The sequence below is a fragment of the Lipotes vexillifer genome, unplaced genomic scaffold (genome assembly GCF_000442215.2).
Source record: "Lipotes vexillifer unplaced genomic scaffold, Lipotes_vexillifer_v1.1 scaffold1129, whole genome shotgun sequence".
In the NCBI taxonomy this organism is placed as follows: Eukaryota; Metazoa; Chordata; class Mammalia; order Artiodactyla; family Lipotidae; genus Lipotes; species Lipotes vexillifer.
In genome coordinates, this window is record NW_006789022.1 from 3,453,724 (window position 1) to 3,475,911 (window position 22,188).

The 22,188-nt window shown below is 49.4% G+C and overlaps 2 protein-coding genes across 2 annotated transcripts in view; both read left to right on the top strand.

Moving 5' to 3' along the window:
• The window catches only part of TUT1 (terminal uridylyl transferase 1, U6 snRNA-specific), a 15,512-nt gene extending 6,174 nt beyond the window's left edge, over nucleotides 1-9,338 (top strand). The window contains exons 3-9 of the mRNA XM_007462154.1: nucleotides 4,429-4,744; nucleotides 4,929-5,029; nucleotides 6,067-6,536; nucleotides 7,112-7,221; nucleotides 7,390-7,500; nucleotides 7,683-7,775; nucleotides 8,146-9,338. Of these exons, the coding sequence (XP_007462216.1) occupies nucleotides 4,429-4,744; nucleotides 4,929-5,029; nucleotides 6,067-6,536; nucleotides 7,112-7,221; nucleotides 7,390-7,500; nucleotides 7,683-7,775; nucleotides 8,146-9,296 (2,352 nt within the window). The 3' untranslated portion in view covers nucleotides 9,297-9,338. The remainder of the gene's footprint in view (nucleotides 1-4,428; nucleotides 4,745-4,928; nucleotides 5,030-6,066; nucleotides 6,537-7,111; nucleotides 7,222-7,389; nucleotides 7,501-7,682; nucleotides 7,776-8,145) is intronic.
• Nucleotides 9,339-10,269: 931 nt separating this feature from the next.
• EEF1G (eukaryotic translation elongation factor 1 gamma) lies at nucleotides 10,270-20,378 on the top strand. The gene is made up of 10 exons (XM_007462156.1): nucleotides 10,270-10,427; nucleotides 11,530-11,688; nucleotides 12,370-12,433; nucleotides 12,590-12,732; nucleotides 13,238-13,381; nucleotides 15,054-15,183; nucleotides 15,570-15,774; nucleotides 19,512-19,684; nucleotides 19,778-19,902; nucleotides 20,141-20,378. The coding sequence occupies exons 1-10, from the start codon at nucleotides 10,416-10,418 to the stop codon at nucleotides 20,297-20,299; spliced, it is 1,314 nt and encodes a 437-aa protein (XP_007462218.1). The 5' UTR covers nucleotides 10,270-10,415; the 3' UTR covers nucleotides 20,300-20,378.
• The last annotated feature ends 1,810 nt before the right edge of the window (nucleotides 20,379-22,188 follow it).

Here is a 22,188-nt window from a genome sequence, read left to right on the forward strand (position 1 = left end):
GGACCGGGGCACGAACCCGTGTCCCCTGCATCGGCAGACGGACTGTCAGCCACTGCGCCACCAGGGAGGCCCTCATATATCTTTTCAAATTAGCGTTTTCATTTTCTTTGTATAATAACCCAGGAGTGGAATTGCTGGATTGAATGGTAATTTTAGTATTAATTTTTTTGAGGAATCTCCATACTGTTTTCCATAGCGGCTGCACCACTTTATATTCCCAACAGTGCACGAGGGTTCCCTTTTCTCCACATCCTCGCCAAGACTTATTTCTTGCCTTTTTGATAATAGCCATTCTAATAGGCATGAGGTGATATCTCATTGTAGTTTTTTTTTTTAAATCTTTTTATTTTTGGCTGTGTTGGGTCTTCATTGCTGTGCACGGGCTTTCTCTAGTTGTGGCAGGCGGGGGCGACTCTCCCTTGCGGTGGCTCCTCTTGTTGTGGAGCATGGGCTCTAGGTGCGCTGGCTTCATTAGTTGTGGCACGTGGGCTCAGTAGTTGTGGCTCACGGGCTCTAGAGCACAGGCTCAGTAGTTGTGGCGCATGGGCTTAGTTGCTCTGCGGCATGTGGGATCTTCCCCAGACCAGGGCTCAAATCCATGTCCCCTGCATTGACAGGCGGATTCTTAACCACTGCACCACCAGGGAAGTCCAGTCTCTTTGTTTTTAAAATTTTGGTTGAGTTATATAAGTTCTTTTTATATTTTGGATATCAACCCATTATCAGATATATCATTTGCAAATATCTTGTTCCATTTGGTGGGTTGTCTTTTTATTTTATTGATGGTTTCCTTTGTTGTGCAGAAGCTTTTTAGTTTGATGTCGTCCCATTTGTTTATTTTTGCTTTTGCTTTTGTTTCTCGTGCTTGAGGAGACATATCTAGAAAGATATTAAGAACAGTATCATAGAGCTTACTGCCAGTGTTTTCTTCTAGGAGTTTTATGGTTTCAAGTGTTACATTCAAGTCTTTAATCTATTTTGAGTTTATTTTTGTGTGTGGTGTGAGATAGTGATCTAGTTTCATTTTTTGCATGTGGCTGTCAAGTTTTCTGAACACTGTTTATTGAAGAGACTGTTCTTACTCCATTGTATGTTTTTTGCTCCTTGTTGTAAATTAATTGTCCATATACATGTGGGTTTATTTCTGGGCTCTCAGTTCTGTTCCATTGATCTGTGTGTCTGTTTTTCTGCCAATACCATGCTGTTTTGCTTATTATGATTTTGTAATATAGTTTGAAATCAGGGAGTGTGATACCTCCAGTTTTGTTCTTTTTTTCTCAGGATTGCTTTGGCTATATGGGGTCTTTTGTGGTTCCTATAAATTTTAGAATTTTTTGTTCTGTTTTTGTGAAAAATGTCCTTGGGAGTTTTTTTTTTCTTTTTTTGCGGTACGCGGGCCTCTCACTGTTGTGGCCTCTCCTGTTGCGGAGCACAGGCTCCGGACGCGCAGGCTCAGCGACCATGGCTCATGGACCTAGCCGCTCCGCGGCATGTGGGATCTTCCTGGACCGGGGCACGAACCCGTGTCCCCTGCATCAGCTGGTGCACTCTCAACCACTGCGCCACGAGGGAAGCCCTCCTTGGGATTTTGATAGGGATTGCATTGAATCTGTAGATTGCCTTAGAACATTTTGACAATGTTAATTCTTTCAATCCATGAACATGGAATGTTTTTCTATTTATTTGTGTCTTCTTCAGTTTCTTTCAACAGTGTCTTATAGTTTTCAGTGTATATGTCTTTCACCTCCTTAAAGTTTATTCCTAGGTATTTTATTCTTTATGTTGTGATCGTAAATAGTTTTCTTAAGTTTTCTTTCTGCTGGCTGATTGTTAGCATATAGAAAGAGAACAGATTTTTGTACCCTGCAACTTTACTGTATTCATTTATTATTTCTAGTGGGTTTTGGTAGAGTCTTTTTTTTTTTTTTTATAAATTTATTTATTTATTTTTGGCTGCATTGGGTCTTCGTTGCTGCGTGCAGGCTTTCTCTAGTTGTGGCGAGCGGGAGCTACTCTTCGTTGCGGTGCACGGGCTTCTCATTGCGGTGGCTTCTCTTGTTGTGCAGCACAGGCTCTAGGCGCACAGGCTTCAGTAGTTGTAGCACGGGGGCTCAGTAGTTATGGCTTGTGGGCTCTAGAGCACAGGCTCAGTAGCTGTGGCGCATGGGCTTAGTTGCTCCACGACATGTGGGATCTTCCCGGACCAGGGCTCGAACCCGTGTCCCCTGCGTTGGCAGGCGGATTCTTAACCACTGTGCCACCAGGGAAGTCCTGGTAGAGTCTTTAAGGTTTTCTATATATAAAGTCATGTCAACTGCAAATCGTGATGGTTTTGCTTCTCCTTCCCAATTTGATGCCTTTTATTTCTTTTTCTTGTCTAATTGATCTGGCTAGGACTTCAGTACTGTTTTGAATAAGAGTGGTGAGAGTGGGCATCCTTGTCTTGTTCCTGATAGCTTTCAGATTTTCACCACTGAGTATGATGTTAGCTATGGGTTTGTCATATATGACTTTTATTATATTGAGGTGCATTCCTTCTCTACCCATTTTATTGAGAGTTTCTATCATAAATGGGTATTGAATCTTGTCAAATGCTTTTTCTACATCTACTGAGATGATCCTATTTTTATTCTTCAGGTTGTTAAAGTATGTGTCTTGTTGATTGATTCACAGATGTTGAACCATCCCTGCATCCCACTTGATGGTGGTGTATGATCCTTTTAAGGTATTATTGTATTGATTTGTTAATACTTTGTTGAGCATTTTTGCATCTATGTTCCCAAGAGATATTAGCCTGTAGTTTCCTTTTTTTGTGTTGTGTTTGTATGGTTTTGGTATCGGTGATGTTGGCCTTGTAAAAATAAGTTAGGGGGCTTCCCTGATGGCGCAGTGGTTGAGAGTCTGCCTGCCGATGCAGGGGACACGGGTTCGTGTCCTGGTCCAGGAAGATCCCACATGCTGTGGAGAGGCTGGGCCCGTGAGCTGTGGCCGCTGAGCCTGTGCGTCCGGAGCCTGTGCTCCACAACGATGGGAGAGGCCACAACAGTGAGAGGCCCGCGTACCCCCCACCAAGAAAAAAAAAAGTGAGGAAGCGTTCCCTCCTCTTCAGTTTTTTGGAATAGTTTGAGAAGGATAGGTATTAAGTCTTTGATGGTCCTGGACTTTTGTTTTTTGGGAAACTTTTTGATTACTGTTTCAGTCTCCTTACTCGTGATCAGTCTATTCAGGTTTTCTGTTTCTTCATGATTCAGTCTTTGAAGGTTGTGTGATTCTAAGAATTTGTCCCTTTCTTCTAGGTTGTCCCTTTGTAGGTTTGTTGGTGTATAGCTTTTCATATTCATAATATTCTCTTACCCTTTGTATTTCTATGGTATCCGTTATTACTTCTCCTCTTTCATTTCTGATTTTATTTATCAGAGGCTTCTCTTTTTTTTCTTAGTGAGTCTAGCTAAAGTTTTGTCACTAGTACCACACTGTCTTGATTACTGTAGAGTACCTTTGTATAAGCAGGATGAGGTTCTAGCTTTACCACTGAAGAGAATATTAAAAAATATGGCCTTTTGCCAGAGCAGTTATATTTTTTCTGCTCCTGTTAACGTTTACCTTAAAAAAAAATGACCCAATGAACATCATTAAACTCAACCAAATCATAGCAGCACTGCTGTCATATTGCTGGTAAGTTTGTCCAAGATAGGGTTTATATGTTTATATTTATGCCTAACACAGTGATCATTACATGGATTCTTTTTTTTTTTTTTGCGGTACGCGGGCCTCTCACCGCTGCAGCCCCTCCCGCTGCGGAGCACAGGCTCCGGACGTGCAGGCTCAGCAGCCATGGCTCACGGGCCCAGCGGCTCCGCGGCATGTGGGATCCTCCCGGACCGGGGCATGAACCTGCGTCCCCCACATCGGCAGGTGGATCCCAACCACTGCGCCACCAGGGAAGACCCTCCATGGATTCTTAATATTAAAAGAGTCTAATTAAAGCAGGAAAAGTTAGGGGGTGAGTCATAGTATTACCAGTGAAATGTCATTGGGAAGACTGGGGTTTTATAAAATAGGTAAAATGAGGTTTTTCAGAGGCAGGCTTGGGTGAGAATAAAATGTATGAGATTTGAGTGAAGGAGATAATTGCTTTTCTAAATATGTTCCCTGGTGGGAATTCCCTGGCGGTCCAGTGATTAGGACTCCAGCTTTCGCTGCCGAGGGCGTGGGTTCAATCCCTGGTAGGGGAACTAAGATCCCATAAGCCTCGAGGCGTGGCCTAAATAAATAAATAAATATGTTCTCTGATGTTATGGAAACAGTAAACAAATTTCCCAATTTATATGGTGGTCCCCATTTTAAAGATTCTCACCCACTGTCAGAACATGTGTTTGGATTCTAGGTTCTAAAACCATCATCGTTGTCCCTGTTGTGGTTTGACAGGGAGTGTTTGCCATTGTGGAGATGGGGGACGTGGGTGCCCGGGAAGCTGTCCTCTCACAGCCCCAGCACAGCTTGGGAGGACATCGCCTGAGGATCCGGCCACGGGAGCAGAAAGAGTTCCAGAGCCCAGCCTCCAAGTCCCCCAAAGGAGTGGCTCCCGACAGTCACCAGCTGGCAAAAGCACTAGCGGAGGCCCCGGACGTGGAGGCACAAATGGTGAAGCTCGTGGGGCTGAGGGAGCTGTCTGAGGCTGAGCGGCAGCTTCGGAGCCTCGTGGTGGCCCTGGTGCAGGAGGTCTTCACAGAGTTCTTCCCTGGTGGGTCACCTCCCTCACAGTGTCTGAGACCTCCCTGTCCTTCCTCCCCTGTGTTTGCATCCCCAGTCTTCCCTCAGCTAGTGGTGTTCATTTGCCTGCTTTTCCATCTTTGTGGCCCATTTTGTTCTTCTACCACTTACTCCCTGCAGTGTCTCTTGACCTTTATTCTCTGCTTGGCACCCAGGCTGTGTGGTCCATCCTTTTGGCTCTTCCATAAACAGCTTTGACGTCCATAGCTGTGATCTTGACCTCTTCCTGGATCTGGGGGACTTGGACGAGCCCCAGGTATGTGACCATGGAGGCAGCTGTGAAGAGTCAGTGGAAATGGTCATGTCTGGGCAAACACTTGACCTCTCGTGCCTTAATTCCTCATCTATAAAATGGGGGTAATAGGACCTGCCTGAATGGGTTATTATAATTGGAGAAATGTGAATATGTATGGATATTGGATAGGATAAAATGAATCAACATGGGATAAATGGCATTTGTAACGGAAAAAAACAGATTTCAAAATAGCATGTATAATAATCTTATTTGGGGAGATAATGGGTTATGTTTTTGCTTATCCGTGTTTTCTAACATCTAATGTACAGATCCTGCCTTGGGAATAGGAAAGGGTCATTATTTTTTAAATAGACTATTTTTTAGAGCTGTTTTAGGTTCATAACAAAATTGAGCAGAAAGTCCAGAGTTCCCATTTACCTCTCGCCCACAAAAGGTTTTTTTTTTTGCTGCACCTCACAGCTTACGGATCTTAGTTCCCCCACCAGGGATCGAACCCGTGCCCCCTGCAGTGGAAGCGCACTGGATTCCTAACCACTGGACCACCAGGGAATTCCCTCTTTAGTCTTATTTAATCTGGAACGGTTCCTCTGCCTTTTTTTGTTTTTCATGACAATAACGTTTTTGTAAAATACTGACCGTTTATTTTATGGCATTAAAAGGTTAATTTTAAAAAAGGCTTGTGAGGGCTCCCCTGGTGGCGCAGTGGTTGAGAGTCCGCCTGCCGATGCAGGGGACACGGGTTCGTGCCCCGGTCCGGGAAGATCCCACATGCTGCGGAGCAGCTGGGCCTGTGGGCCATGGCCGCTGAGCCCGCGGGTCCGGAGCCTGTGCTCCACACGGAAGAGGCCACAAAAACGAGAGGCCCGCGTACTGCAAAAAAAAAAAAGCTTGTGAAGGTTAAATGAGTTGATATTTATAAAGCCTTTAGAATAGAGCCTGGCACATAATAAGCAGTAATAGATATATCTTAGGGATGGAATGTTCCCTGGTTAGGGGACCACAGGTGAGGCAGTTACTCAGCTCGTTTCCATCCACAGCCAGCCACAAAGGCTGCAGAATCTCCATCCCTGGACTCGGCCCTTGCATCCCCACTGGATCCTCAAGCCCTGGCCTGCATCCCAGCCTCGCCTCCAGACTCACAGCCTCCAGCTTCTCCCCAAGACTCGGAAGCCCTGGACTGTGAAGTCCCTTCCTCCTCCCTGGCACCCCGGACTCCAGACTCTGCTTTGGCCTCTGAGACCCTTGCCTCTCCCCAGTCCCTGCCTCCATCCTCGCCACTGCAGGAGGACCGGGGAGAGGGGGACCTGGGGAAGGCCATGGAACTGGCAGAGGCCCTGAAGGGGGAGAAAGCAGAAGGGGGAGCCATGCTGGAGCTGGTGGGATCCATTCTTCGGGGCTGTGTCCCTGGAGTGTACCGAGTCCAAACTGTGCCATCTGCCCGACGGCCTGTGGTCAAGTTCTGCCATCGGCCTTCAGGTCTCCACGGTGACGTCTCCCTCAGTAACCGGTACCTTTGTTTGGGGGGCGACGGGGAAGGCCAGATGGGCACTCTGGGGAGTTTGAGGAGGGTGCCCTGCACCAGCTGAGCCTTGAGGTTGTCCTTATTTGGTCCTGTCTCTCTTTCTGATGCTCATCTCATGTCTGGCTTTCATTTCAGTGTTTGGAAAGTGTGTTTCTTGGGAGACTGTTTTTAAGGATTTAGGAAGGAGTTCCATGGTTGAATGAGTTTCAGCATTGGGAAAGGCTGAGCTAAACACAGGCAGGTTTCTCCCTTCCCTCCCTCTCCCCCACTTCCTCTTTCCTCCTTCTCCCTCCCTTCCTGTCCTTCTTTGCATAGTAAAGGCTCTGATCAGTCTTACCATAACATGCTCTGTAACTGTCTAAGACATTGATAGGATGTAGTGTTTCCCAGTCACATTTGATGTTCTTTTGTACATACTCTCTCCAGACCATGTCAGAAGACTCCTCGGGAGACCCTCTGTTGGCCTTCTTCCAGCTGGCCCCCATTACACAAGCCTGGAATAAGAGCTGGGGGTGATAGGTTCTTGAGCCCTAACACCCTTGTCCCCTCCTCTGTCCCAGGCTGGCCCTGCATAACTCCCGCTTCCTGAGCCTCTGCTCTGAGCTGGATGGGCGAGTACGGCCCCTTGTGTACACTCTGCGCTGCTGGGCTCAGGGTCGAGGGCTGTCAGGTGAGAATGAATCAGGACAGACTTGGGGCAGTGTTCATGTCGGGGCAAAGGCAGGGACTCAGGGAGAGAAGGAAGGTGGCAGGTACAGGAACCGGGGTTGCGAAAACTGCCAAGGAGGGGATCAGAATCGCCTCTAATCTAACCGGACTTAATTGATTATTTGCCCAGGGAGTGGCCCACTTCTCAGTAACTACGCCCTGACCTTGCTCGTGATCTATTTCCTTCAGACCAGGGACCCTCCGGTGTTGCCCACTGTGTCCCAGCTCACCCAGAAAGCAGGTACAGTAGCCCGGCCTCCACCCGCTCTGTCTCGTGAGCTTCGTCTCTCTTCTTCATCTCACTTAAACATATTGAGCTTCCCTGGGAATGAGGTCTCTGCTGTCACTCCCATATCCACCCTCCCCCACCCCCCCTTAATCTTCCTGCTTCCAGGCTCACCCTCACCTTTTTTACTTTCATAGGTGAGGGCGAACAGGTGGAGGTTGATGGCTGGGACTGTAGTTTTCCCAGGGATGCCTCGAGACTGGAGCCCAGCACCAATAAGGAGCCCCCGAGTGAGTCTGGGGAGCCTGGGAGAGGACTAATAAATGGTGCTAATGACACAGTTACTGGCACACAGCAACCTTGTGGGATAGCTAATATTGTTATTGCTACTAAACAGATGAAGAAACCGTGCCTTGGAGTAATTAAGTGGCTTGCCCAAGGTCATGCTGCTGGCAAGGGGAAGGGGCAGTATCTGGGGGCACCACGGGAGAGAGGTTTGACCTCTTGTTTATAGGGATCAGAGGAGCCTGGCTTTGGCACTCTTCTGAGCCACTTGGGAGGGAAAAAGAAAGTCCAGCTAAGAGAATGGCTCTGGCACAGGGCTGATCTCACTTCTGGCCTCCAAGTGACCCCTTTTCCCTGGTCTTTCTGTTCCTCCAGGTTCCCTGCTGGCTCAGTTCTTCTCCTGCGTCTCTTGTTGGGATCTTCGTGGCTCACTGCTGTCCCTGCGGGAGGGTCAGGCACTGCCTGTGGCAGGGGGCCTGCCCTCTAATCTCTGGGAGGGTCTGCGCCTCGGTCCCATGAATCTCCAGGACCCCTTTGACCTGAGTCACAATGTGGCAGCCAATGTGACCAGCCGGGTGGTCGGGCGGCTACAGAACTGCTGCCAAGCGGCAGCCAGTTACTGCCGAAGCCTCCAGTACCAGTGCCGTTCCTCCCGGGGTCGGGACTGGGGGCTGCTTCCCCTTCTGCAGCCCAGCTCCCCTAGCTCCCTGCTGTCTGCAACACCCATCCCCTTACCCCCGGCTCCCTTCACCCAGCTCACTGCTGCCCTGGCCCAGGTGTTACAGGAGGCTTTGGGGTGCCATATAGAACAGGGAACCAAGAGACTGCGGTCAGAGGGAGGTGGAACTGGGGAGCCTCCCCAGGGAGGGACAAGCAAAAGATTGAAACTAGACGGACAGAAAAAAAGCTGTGACGGGGGGCAGGAGGAACAGCAGGGACATGCAGGGGCCCATGGTGAAGACAGGGTGGAAGAAATGGCGATAGAGGCTGGAGAGTCAGTGCAAGACTGGGCCATGAGGAGCCCTGGGCAGCCAGGGGAGCTGGCCCCGATGACCGGAAAGCATCTAGGCACTGGAGAAGAGGGGCGGTCAGGCCCCGCAGCGCTGGCTGAGCAGGGGCCCAGAGGACCTGAGGCAGCCCGAGAAGGGTCTCAGGCCGAGGCAGGGAAGGGGGCGTTGCTCTCCTCAGTGGGCTGGCGCTGTGCCTTGTGCCACCGAGTGTGGCAGGGGCGGCGGCGTGCCCGAAGACGCTTGCAGCAGCAAATCAAGGAAGGAGGAGGAGCTGGTGCTGGCACAGGAGCAGAGTGGCTGGCAACTGAGGCTCGGGTCACCCAGCAGCTGCGAGGCCTGAGCGGTACTGAACAGACGCCAGGGGCTGAGCCACTCCTGACCTTCGTGGTGTCTGTCTCCCAGGCTGACCAGACTCTCACTGTGACCCCACTCCGGGATTCTCAAGGCCTGTTCCCTGATCTCCATCATTTCTTACAGGTTTTCCTCCCTCACGCACTTCGAAACCTGCTCAAGTGAAGATGGGGACCCTAAAGGGCAATAAAGCTGCTAGTTTAATAAACGCTAGTTTCCGCTAATTTCCACCTGGTAATAATCCTCTTTCTCCCCAGTGCTTAATACAGCCTCTCACAGGTACCCACTCTCGCCACCCTAAAATAGGTCTCTCAGTATGTTTCCTTCAGATCCCAGGAGGAATGTGTGTCTGGCACCTGGACCCACTCAGTAGAGTTCTGGAAAGATGGAGTGCTGGGTGGGTGGCTTCAGCAGCACCTCAGAAGTACCAAGTTTGCTTCGACATTTACCTTACTGCCCAGAGTTGTGAATGGTGACAGGGCGTGAAATTTGGATTCAGGGTTCTTCATTCTCTCACTTAATAGAATTCCTCCTGTTCTTAAATTGGGTTCAGACCTGAGCGTGGGGAAAGGGCGACCCATCCATTGAACTGTCAGCCCTTCCGGGGTGACAGGACGTGGCTGGGTTCTCCCTCAGCCCCTCCCTTGTTGCAGGCCCGAGGACTAGCTCCTCTTCTAAGCAGTAACAGCATCCTTGAGCTGCAAGGTCGTTTAATGGCAAAAAACCTCACTTTTACAGAGGGCTCCGGACTTGGGCTCGGGTTAGATGTACAAGCTCTCCTCGAGAAAGAGCCGGGACAAAAGGAACGTGGCACCCCGCGACCTCCACGCAGTTGCTTCCGCTCCTAAGAGTGTCACACAACCACGATGTTCGGGGGTCTGGCAGGACCTCCATCAAATCACCGGCGGAGGGAAACGCCTCTGGGGCCCGGCGCGATGCCGGGCTGGCAGCTCTGCCACGTAGCTGCAGAGGGGCGGCTTTCCAGCTAGCTCTCACAGTCTCCCCACCCTCCGCGCCTTCTACCTCCATGTCGGGACTCGGATTGGCCCTCCCTCACCGCGCAGGAGCGAGCTTTTTCCGCGCAGGCCCCAGGCCCCACTTCCTGTTTCCTTTCAGCTGCCGCGGGATACCGAACTGTCGTGCGTAAGCCTTCTATGCCGTCCTCGCTTTCCGGCTGCTGTTTCTCCACGGCTCTCCCCTCCCCCCCACCCCCACCGTTCTCTTCCTGAAGGCTTACTTTGCGGCAGCGCGGAGGGCCCCACCCCCTTTCTCTGCGGAATCACCATGGCGGCTGGGGTAAGTTTGCCGGCTCTGGCAATCCAGGTCACCCTATCCGACGCCATCCTCTGCCGGAGTGGGTCCAGCCGGCGTCAGAGGGTTTCTGGAGCCGAGTGGGGAACTGATCCGGGGTCTAGAGATCGTACTGTTGGAGAGTAGGGCTTCCAGGCCCCGGAGGGGAACTGAGGCTGGCGCTCTGGGAGGCCAAAGAGGTGGAAGGGTCTGGGGTAGAAGAGAAAAGGGATGCCAGATCTTGGCAGTCTGGGACCTGAGAACGGAGTTCGGTTCGTTGCCTTCTCGAGACGTGGGATCCGGGCAGGTTGACAGAACTTTTGCGACCGTTTTGTGGGGCAACAGGAGGGACAGAGGAAGAGGAGGGTCTTTGTGGGCACGTATGGCGGGCCACGGTTAAGGGTCGTCCTGCGGGGAGGTTTGGCAGCGAGAGGAGCCTCCGGACGCTGGAGTCAGACCAGTTGGACCCCACTGGCCACGTTAATAGAAGGAGAGAAGGAAACCCCTGGGAACTCACTGCGGGACAGGACCGGAGGGATGGTACGCGTGACAAGGAATGAAAGATTTTTTAGGGAGACCGAGTTGGCTTAGGAAGAGAAGATGCCATTCGGTCTCTTCGTGGCTGTTCGGATGGGGACTTGGAAATGTCTTGGTTGGTGTGTGTGTCTTGGAAACAAGGGTGATGCTTTTGAAGGGTGAGCGGCTCAGTAGAGTAAGCAGGCGCTCAGTGACCATCAATGAATGAACAAGGGCTCTGGGAAGGGAGGGGTGTGTATTTGTCGGCAGATGGAATCTGAGGGAGCTAGAAGTTGTGCATTTCTTAGAGATGTATTTGAGGGGAAGAGAACGCTTCCAGAGACGTCCTTACGGAAGGTCACATCTGTCAACAAGCTTTATTTAGCAGTTGGTGTGTAGTTCTGTCCTCGTATTTTGGAGGACTCTGATTACACAAGACTGCAGATACTGAAGAACTAACTTGGTTCAGCAAAGGGAGTAAAAGAGTCAGTCGAAACAGATTGGGATTACTCGGGGAAGCTGTTCCCGGGTAACACTTAGGACTGGGACCCTTCTAGTCATTAATGGCTTATTCCCCGCCTTTTCCCCACAGACCCTGTACACATATCCTGAAAACTGGAGGGCCTTCAAGGCCCTCATTGCCGCTCAGTACAGCGGGGCTCAGGTCCGCGTGCTATCCGCACCACCCCAGTTCCATTTTGGCCAAACCAACCGTACCCCCGAATTTCTCCGTAAATTTCCTGCTGGCAAGGTGAGTAGGGAAGTGGAGAGGGGCCTTTGGTCCTGAGAACCCAAGGAGAACTGAGATTCCATCACTCTGAAGGTGACCTCCATCTTTAAAAGGGAGCTTTCCATGTTACTTTTTTTTTTTTCACGTTTCGGAGACTTAAAAACACTTTTATTTTGAAACAGTTGTGATTTATTTGTTGTTAAAAATAGTACAGAGCTATTCAGTCATTTCCTATGAAATTCACAGGCTTCTTTTTATTTGTGGGAGAGAGGATCAGTTTTGACTGATTTCAGTGCAAATAGATCAAATGTTTGCTATGAGTAGAATTCTTGCCCTAAGAGGCTTACAGAGATAGATAAATAACCATGCTACATGTCGAAGAGATCAAGTGCAGTGGGGGAGTACTGTAATACTTGGGATAATATAGACAGAAATATCAGACTCGGGTTTCTTGCCTTTTGCTTATTTGACTGAGATTATATACAAATATCTAAATTTTGGGGGTCTCTTATGTGAGTTCAGATTGTAGGGGATGGTAAGTTACTCATACAGTTTTGGTTCTTGAGTTTCAGATAGTGTCAAGAGTTCGGTCAGCGAGGGTTCTCAGCCTTATATAAAAAAACTTTATTCAAAACGATTGAGTCCCTGGGCTTGACTAGTGAGAAACTGCTGTGTATTTACTTATGACTGCTTTGTCCCCAGGTTCCAGCCTTTGAGGGTGACGACGGATTCTGTGTGTTCGAGAGCAATGCCATTGCTTACTATGGTAATCTGCAGTGGCTGGGGAATGGGAAGGTCTGGAGGTGATGGGGTGCAGGAGAGGGTGAGGGGAGCTGGAGCGGGCAAGGAGAGGAATTTTCAGGGACCTGCACTGGCTTTGACACAGCCCCAAAGTTCTGACCTTTATGTTCCGCCTCTGCAGTGAGCAACGAGGAGCTGCGGGGAAGTACTCCCGAAGCAGCAGCCCAGGTGGTGCAGTGGGTGAGCTTTGCTGATAGCGACATAGTTCCCCCAGCCAGTACCTGGGTGTTCCCCACCTTGGGCATCATGCACCACAGCAAGCAGGTGAGCCTTGGAACTTGGGGAGAAACCAAGAGCAGGGGTGGCGTCAGCTCCTCAGTATCAGCGAGCAAGGAATAAAAAAGATTGAGGAAGGGTGATGCCAAGAATATGTGGGTAATAAATAATCTTTGAGCTTTCAGTTTGGAGCGCTGGGCTGTTGATGGTATGTGGATTCTTTGTCAGACAGACCCAGTGGAGGTGGGAGGTCTGAGTGGCCAGATGGGAGGCCTCTGCTCTAGAAAGGTTGTACCAAATGGTAAGGGAGTGCTTAGACCAGATGACCTCTAAGGTTCCTTCTAAAATTCAAAGATATATGCCTACGATCAATACAGTGGGAAATGAAGCCAGACTGCGCCATGAAGAAATTTAACATTGGTAGCTTCATTTGTGATACATTTGGAAGGAGCCAGGACTCAGTGGAATAGCTACCTTAGTTCTCTTATTGGGGGAGAAGGGCAGGGACAAGGGTTGGTACCCACTGCCAAGTCTGATCATTTTAAATCAATAGGCCACAGAGAATGCAAAGGAGGAGGTGAGGCGAATTCTGGGGCTGCTGGATGCTCACTTGAAGACAAGGACTTTTCTGGTGGGCGAACGTGTGACGCTGGCTGACATCACAGTTGTCTGCACCCTGTTGTGGCTTTATAAACAGGTGAAGTTGATAAAGAATCTGGGTTGACAGAGGGGAGGTGGGGATTAGAAACAGAGTGACAGGCCTGCCAGGTTATCTGTATCCTGCTGATGTGAGGGAGTCTGAGGCAACAGCTAGTCTTTAGGAATTCCAGGATCAAGTACCACTGTTAACGGAAAACTGGGTGCCGCTCCGCGGCATGTGGGATCTTCCCGGACCGGGGCATGAACCCGTGTCCCCTGCATCGGCAGGCGGACTGTCAACCACTGCGCCACCAGGGAAGCCCTGTTGTTGTTTTTTTTGCTACATCATGCAGCATGCAGGATCTTAGTTCCCCGACTAGGGATCAAACCCGTGCCCCCTGCAGTGGAAGCGCGGAGTCCTAACCACCTGACCACCAGGGAATTCCCAGTTTCTGCATTCTTTTGTTCCCTTAAGATCATTAATTACAAAGACCTGTTCAAGGACAAGTATTACAGCTAGGTTCAGATCACAAAATGGCTTAGGCCAAAACTGGCTTCTCTTATGTCAAGAAAGTGCCTGGTTCTCTTTTTCCACAGACCCTCTACCCTATCTTCTTACACCACGACTGCTTTCCCTCCTTCTGAGAAGTTTGATCCTGTTGTGTTGCCCTTAATTTCTGTTTGGCAGCTAATATGTTTAGTTTGTTCCCATGTTTCTCAGGTTGCCCGGTTGTGCTTAGTTGTGAAGACAGAGGTAGAGGTGATAGCTTCAGCATCAAGATCTTTGGAGGCAAAACTAGGATCAGTTCTTGGCTTCAGTACTTACTGGTTGTTGGGGGAGGGTGTGTGGATTCATTTAGTCCTCTTTTTTCCCCCTGTGGAAGCTATAAAACCAAAGTAGGAATAATCACTGTTGAGGTTATTGGGTTGAAGATGGCATATTGCTGGTTCCTAAACAGCAGCTCTTGGACTAATGCTGGACCAGAATAGTAATGTGATAACAGCAAAGAAAAAAGCACCTACTTCGTGTCAGAGCATGTGCCAGGGCATAACAAGGACAACCTTAGTGAGTCTTTGCTTGTTGTGTGGGTGAAAGAAATGTAGCCCGGAAGTTGTGGAGTAGGATTTGAACCCAAGTACTGCAGAACCAGCACTACAGAACTGACTGCGATGTATCCTTGACAGGATTATTTTCCCTCTGATCTTGGCAAACCGAAAAAACGGTAGATGAATTTTTCATGAAGCTAAGTTTAAGCACTCTGTTATTCTGAAATAAACTTTTTTGCTGTTGAATATTTACTTTCTGAAGTTTGATGATGCATGTATATCTCTCTCACATATCACATAGTTCATATAGATAGTTTTCATTATTTGCTTGGCAAAGTGAGTAGTTCGTAGTTCTCTGTTGGTCCCCAGCCTTTTAAGTTTTATCGACACGTGAAATTATAGGTATGAAATGGCTTTGTAAAAGGAGTAAGGCACAAATAAATATTCCTACCAGGTAGATTCATAGTGAATAGAGGGTGGGACCAAGCATCCATTAAATTGGATTGGACTGCAGGAGAGAGATTAGTAAGGTACGTGGGCAGTAGCCCTCCAGGGAAAGCTGGTGTTCTGGGGGCTGAAAGGAAGCCGGAGCTTTGGTGTAGAAAGAAACAAGGGGCTGTGACTGGAAACTCGTCAGGATTTTTCCCTCCGCTGAGTTTATGTCCACTCTTGCATCCTGGCAGGTTCTGGAGCCTTCTTTCCGCCAGGCCTTCCCCAATACAAACCGCTGGTTCCTCACCTGCATTAACCAGCCCCAGTTCCGGGCGGTCTTGGGGGAGGTGAAACTCTGTGAGAAAATGGCCCAATTTGATGGTAAGTCTGAGGAGGTAGGGGAGCATGCCGGCAGGGTCAGGGGACTGGTTTGCTCAGTCTTAACCCCTTGGTGTCCTGTCTAGCTTCTGGGTTATGTGGACCCACAGAAGGTAGGGTGTCGCTCATAGCAGCTAGGATTTTGTGGTACTTGTCTTCTACACACGCACGCTCCCGCTCATCTGTGTTAATGCGTAGAATCACGATACACATGTATCTGTTGCTGAGGGTTGCATTCTTGCCCAAGGATGTACTGTGAGGTGGCGGGCAGTGTAGCGTCTAGATCCCTTAGCTGTCCCACCCAGCAGTTTTCCTCCATTACTTTGCCTGGCTTGGGAGGGTTGTGGAAAGAGACCAGACATTGACTTTTGTCCTTCCCTTTGCACCAGCTAAAAAGTTTGCAGAGAGCCAGCCTAAAAAGGACACCCCACGGAAAGAGAAAGCTTCTCGGGAAGAGAAGCAGAAGCCCCAGGCCGAGCGGAAAGAGGAGAAGAAGGCAGCTGCCCCTGCTCCCGAGGAGGAGCTGGATGAATGTGAGCAGGCGCTGGCTGCTGAGCCGAAGGCCAAGGATCCCTTTGCTCACCTGGCCAAGAGGTACGGGTGGTGGAGGGTAGGGGGCATGGGGCCCAGGAGGGCCTGTGCTCACCTCTGTGCTTCCCCCGCATACTGCTAGGGCCTAGGATTTTAGGTTGTCCATACAAAATTGAAAGATGTATTTTAGTTGCAAATAAAGCAGCTTCCTGACTTTACCGTCAAGAGTTGGGTGACTTTTGAAAGTAGCAAACAAGTTCCTAATGCATCTGGTATTTGAGGATATCAGAACTCCCTTTCTAGCAAAGAAAGCACATGGGCCCAGGGCTCCGAATCCGGTGTGGAGGTGAATTGATTGGTCTTGCGTGCGCACGTTAGGATTTGAGATTGAGAACGCTCGGAACTAATACACTAAGGGGCGCAGGAAGGAAGAAAATGCAGAGAGCCTCCATCTGCTCTGCTTTGCTGACTTTGCTGAGGCAGCCGACACCATGTCAGTGTCCTTTGATTGTCTTCTTGCTGTTTTGATGCATCAGCCTATATAAAAATTGCTCACTTTAAGAGAAAGGATGATGACCATGGCTACGTAGTGCCTGTCTGGTTTATTGTTTCCCAGCGTCGGGGAGTTAAACCCCGCAAGGAGAAGGAAGTATATGGGGTGGTCGTCTGTGTCCTCTTCTCAGTCACCATAGGTGTTCCTGGAAGAAAGAATACAGTAAAGGGGGGATTTTTAGTGTGAAAAAAGTGGGCCAGCCAGTACTTGCCCAGTTGCTTACCATCAAGTCTTTCTTTGGTCACTGCTCCGGGTCACCTTATTAGAGTTTCAAGCAACGTGAGAAACGCCCTTTCCATGGTCACGTCACTGAGTTGGCTTTTCTGTTTTTCTTGCCCATTCTGCCTTTCCTCAAGCCATCTATCCTTTCCCTAGTTGGTTTGTTGGGGTGCAACAGTGTTTGACCTCCCCATTTTGTAGTGGTTTGCATATGGGATGAAGGAGCACGCACTGGTGGTAGGCATGAGAAGTATGTGGAGTTGTAAGCGACCTAGTACTGGATGGTTGCCATCTTCCCCATTTGGGGAGCAACTTGGGGTGTAGCTGAGAGCTCTTACTCCCAGGCACTTCATACAAGAAGGCTCCTAACGCAGCTACTTTTTAAGGATATATTCCTTTCCGAACCAAAGTGATTACCTTGAATCTAGCACTGGGGCAGGTCAAGAGTGAGCAGGATTTTTGGTATCTGTAAGTAAGCTATGATAACCAACCCAAATTATGTACACCCTTGTAACATAGGTACTGCTAATAGCTAGAGATATTCACGTATATTGGGTCTGTACACTGGGCAGAAAATAAATCAGGCAGTAAACTTAAAATCTTTAATAAACTTAGCATTTTTTAAAAAAATAATTTTTAAAATTTTTTGGCTGTGTTGGGTCTTTGTTGCTGCTCACGGGCTTTTTCTAGTTGCAGCGAGCGGGGGCTACTCTTCGTTGCGGTGCGCGGGCTTCTCATCGCGGTGGCTTCTCTTGTTGCGGAGCGCAGGCTCTAGGCGCGTGGGCTTCAGTAGTTGTGGCACGCGGGCTCAGTAGTTGTGACTCACTGGCTTAGTTGCTCCGCGGCATGTGGTATCTTCCCGGACCAGGGCTTGAACCTGTGACCCCTGCGTTGGCACGTGGATTCTTTTTTTTTTTTTTAAACAGTTTTATTGAAGTATAATTTCCATTATGAAGTATAATTTTCCATATAAAATTCAGTCGTTAAGGCTTCCCTGGTGGCGCAGTGGTTGAGAGTCCGCCTGCCGATGCGGGGGACACAGGTTCGTGCCCCGGCCCGGGAAGATCCCGCATGCCGCGGAGCGGCTGGGCCCGTGAGCCATGGCCGCTGAGCCTGCGCGTCCGGAGCCTGTGCTCCGCAACGGGAGAGGCCACAACAGTGAGAGGCCCGTGTACCGCAAAGGAAAAAAAATAAAATAAAATAAAATTCAGACATTATAAGTATATAGGTCAATGCCTTTAACTAAATTTATAGATCTGTGTAACCACAAAAATGAAATTTTAAAACATTTCCAACACTACAGAAGTTCACCGACAGGTGGATTTTTAACCACTGCGCCACCAGGGAAGCCCCAGCACTTTTTTTTTTTTTTTGTATCATTTGGGAGTGCTTATTAGTACTTATTTGTTACATTACCATGGTGTACTCCTGGGCTGCCAAGATGATTTTCCCCAGGATTCTTAATGACTCGAAGGTGGTGTCTTCAAAGGCAAGACTCATTTGTCCAGAGTTAATTTTAGTCCTTTTAATACCTTCCAGCTACCCTAACCCTGTGGTCATTTTTTTTTTTAATTTTATTTATTTTTTTATACAGCAGGTTCTTATAAGTTATCCATTTTATACATATATCAATCCCAGTCTTCCAACTGTGGTCAGTTTGGGGAGAAAAATGGACACATGGTCATAAATAATAAAGTTCAAACAGCTCAGGAGAGAGTGAAGAAAAACTCCCTGGCCCTACTTTTTTTTTTTTTTTTTTTACTGAATTTGTTACAATATTGCTGTTTTATGTTTTGGTTTTTTGGCCCTGAGGTATGTGGGATCTTAGCTCCCCAACCAGGGATCGAACCCACACCCCCTTCATTGGAAGGTGAGGTCTTAACCACTGGACCATCAGAGAAGTCTCCCCCAGCCCTACTTTTTGGGTGGTTGAGGAAGTAAAGCACCTCAGATATGGTCTCTGATGTGCATTTGGGAAGGAACCTGGGACCTCGGGTTAAAGGACAGATTCTCTGCTTTGCTACATTGCAGCAGTGAGCAAGTCACACCACTTAACCTTATTGGTAAAAGGAGGGATGGTAACATTCTCTGACTCTAGGGTTTGTTGACATTAGTTATATACTAATGAATAATTGAACCAATTAAACATTCAGTATAAGGGGGTTTAATAGATTTATGGCACATTCATGCAGAAGATTATTTAGCCATTAAAACATCTGCAAGACATTCTTGATAGCCGGGCAGTATTAAGTGAGCAAATTGTGTAAGGCACAGAATTACATGCATCATCTTTGGAAAATTGCTAGTGGGAAATACATTAAAATATTAGTTCTCTTGTTTGCTGGCATAGTGAGTGATTTTCTTCAGTCAGTATGTGTTTTTATAATTGGAAGGAAAGAAAAAAAAAAAAACAGAAGCCCTACCATGGGGGGAGGCACCTCTCCTATTCTGAAGCTGGCATCCTTGGCTCGGTGTGCCAGATTGCTTCAAAGTTCACCTGAACTTGTTTCTGAGCAGAGTAACTAAAGGACACGGGTGTAGGATTTGGGGTGGAGGCCCTTTGCAAACATTCACTTACATTGCCGTCATATTATAGTGTGTGTAACCTGAAGAGTCCTGTGTGATGGGGAGGGGTGGGGGCAGCGACTTGGGTGAGTCAGGAACTGAGCGTGACTCTTGGATAAGAGCCCGGGGAGGGGCCGGCCAGGAAAAACAACAACAACAAGGAGTCCTCTCGCTGTGAGTCTCCACCAGGGGGCAGCAGCTCGCCATGCCTTTCTTCGGGCAGATCCTGGGCCCCACCCTCCACGTGCCAAGCATATTTAGGCTGGGGGTGGGGGATACGGGAATGCCCTGGGTGCCCCCAGCTCTCCTCCCTTGGAAGGTGATACACATCTGCCAATCCAGTGATCCTACCTTTAAAGCAGTACATTTGAGTGGAAATGCCCGTAGCTTCTCTTAGCACGGCAGCGTTGCCGCAGTAGGACCTTCTCCACCTTGATCTCCTTGCTTTTTTTCCTTCATTCAGTACCTTTGTGTTGGATGAGTTTAAGCGCAAGTACTCCAACGAGGACACACTCTCCGTGGCGCTGCCGTACTTTTGGGAGCACTTTGATAAAGATGGCTGGTCCCTGTGGTACTCCGAGTACCGCTTCCCTGAAGAGCTCACCCAGACCTTCATGAGCTGCAACCTCATCACTGGTGAGCAGAGGGTAGCTCTGGGAAGAGGAAGGGAGGAGACAGGGTAGTGGGTGACATGATTTCAAAGGCTGAATGTTCTTCCTTGCCCTTCAGGAATGTTCCAGCGGCTGGACAAACTGAGGAAGAATGCCTTTGCCAGTGTCATTCTGTTTGGAACCAACAATAGCAGCTCCATTTCTGGAGTCTGGGTCTTCCGAGGCCAGGAGCTTGCCTTTCCGGTGAGGAAGGTGCAGGGGAGGGGTCTTGTCTCTTTAGGGCGGGTCTAGGATTTGGGAAGTGCACTCGTATTCCTGAGCGGTGGGCATTCCAGAGAGTTTAAGGAATGTGTCCATGAAGGAGCTGTCATGTTCGCAGGAGTCCTGGGGTCTGATGACGGGTGTCTGAGCTGGAAATAGCAGGTGTGGGGCAGCGGCCAATAGCCTGACCACATGCTTCTACCTGGCTTTTCCTCCCCAGCTGAGTCCAGATTGGCAGGTGGACTATGAGTCATACACATGGCGGAAACTGGATCCCAGCAGCGAGGAGACCCAGACGCTGGTTCGAGAATACTTTTCCTGGGATGGGGCCTTCCAGCATGTGGGCAAAGCCTTCAATCAGGGCAAGATCTTCAAGTGAACATCTCCTGCCACCGCCTAGCTGCCCGCACCTGCCCTTCAGGGAGAATGGGGGTCATTAAAGGAAACTGAACATTGAACCCTCTCCTGCCCTGCCTCCTTTGTGGGTGATGGCTTCTTCAAAGGGGAGTAGATATGTTGAAGCAGGGTGTTGTCTATACCTGCAGGACCTCCCTGTGTAGGAGAGAAGTCTTCAGAAGAGCAGAAAGAGAGGCCTCTCCTCAGTTTTGATTTTTTTTTTTTTTTTTTTTTTTTTTTTTTTTTTTTTTTCTTTGCCTTGCCTCTCCTGTGATGACCATCTTCTAGCCTAGCTGGGAGAGATTGGATGTAGTTAGGAGGTGGTGACACGGGGCTTTTGCAACTACCTAACTCCAGACCTTCCCGCGTGAAGGGGGAGAATACCTGCCGATGGGGTGAGAGCACAGCATGCAGAGCGACTTAACACTGCTTCCCGCAACCACCCTGTGAGCTGGGGCAGCAGCCGTATCCCAAGAGTCATAGTTTCAACACTTCAGACAAACAGCGAGAAGAGACTCCTTGGAACAGATACTGGCCTGTGGCCCCTAACCTGGCTGCGGATCATCTCTGGGGTATCCCTACTTTCTAACGAGGAAGTGGGGTTCAGAGATTTAAGCAACTTGCCTGTGATCACACATCTTAGGTGGTGGAGACATGATTTTGAACCCAGTGGGTGTCCCTGGAGCCTGTACCCTAAACACGCCCTAGCGCTTCCTGCAATGTAGAGCAGTCATAAATGTCTTTTTAACAACCCTGCTCAGACCAGTGGTTGCTATTTTTTCTCCTTTGAGCTTAATTTTTTGTTATACCCTTTTCAGAGATAACTTGCCCCTACTCTGATCGTCTTTTCTATGTCTTCTGAAGAGCATTAAGGATCTCTCTGTAAATTTAACAGCTCAGGTGAAGTTGGAAACCTGGTTTGATTCACATTTTGAGGCTTTGGTCTCCAGGTTGTGGTTTTCTGAGTGGTTATTTTTTCCCATCCCTTAAGTTCAAGCACAAAGCAAGGGCAGGGGGTCTTGGTTTGGGAGGGGAAGAAGGTGATCTTTCCCAGTACAGGTGGGGGCTGCTAGCTTTTGAGGGAGTAGGACTGTAATCTTGCTGGTACCTTAACTGCAGTTGGGGTTCTCAGAACAAATGGGCAGGGGAGAGTGGTGGTTTGGAATCCAGTTGGGTGAGGACGGGTTGATTCTTGCTCAGAATTTGCACCTTGGTAGTTGTGAGTTGGTTCCAGACTTGCCACCTGTCTTGCTTCTGAGCATTCTGGGCTCCTCTGGGATAGATGCTAGAAGTGCTAGGTGCTGGCCAGGGTGTGCCCTGAGCTGGTTGCCTGGGCCTCACAGAACCGGTCAGACTCCCCTCCTGGGTTCCAGTTCCCTCCACACCCTCTGCTCCTTGGCTTGTGTAATTTTCACGACCTTCCTGGTATCCTTAATCTTCCCAGGACCTGAAGATGGAGGCAGGAGAGAGGAAAAGGGGGCGGCTTGGGCAGCGGCGGGCCTGGCAGCCCACGTGCATGGGGGGGGCGATTCTGGCCTGTGGGGGCTGGACTGCCTCCTAGCCTCCCTCGGGGGGGGGCGGTTCTGGCCTGGGGGCGGGGCTGGACCGCCTCCTAGCCTCCCTCTGAGATTGCAGGAAGAGTGACTCATCCACACGTCCTGCTTCTTGTGCCTCTAGCTCTGGCGGTTTGGTGCCGAGGAGTGTGGCCAGGTTGGTTGAGGCCAAGCCTGCGCTTGGGGGAGGGCCAGGACCCATAAGCAGGAGGTGGGGTTGGAGGCCCAGAGGAGAGGGGGTTGTGGCCTCAGGAAGGTTTGCTCTTGGCCTCCAAAGGGTGGGGGGCGGGCCTCTACCCTGCCGGGGTGGGCAAGAAAG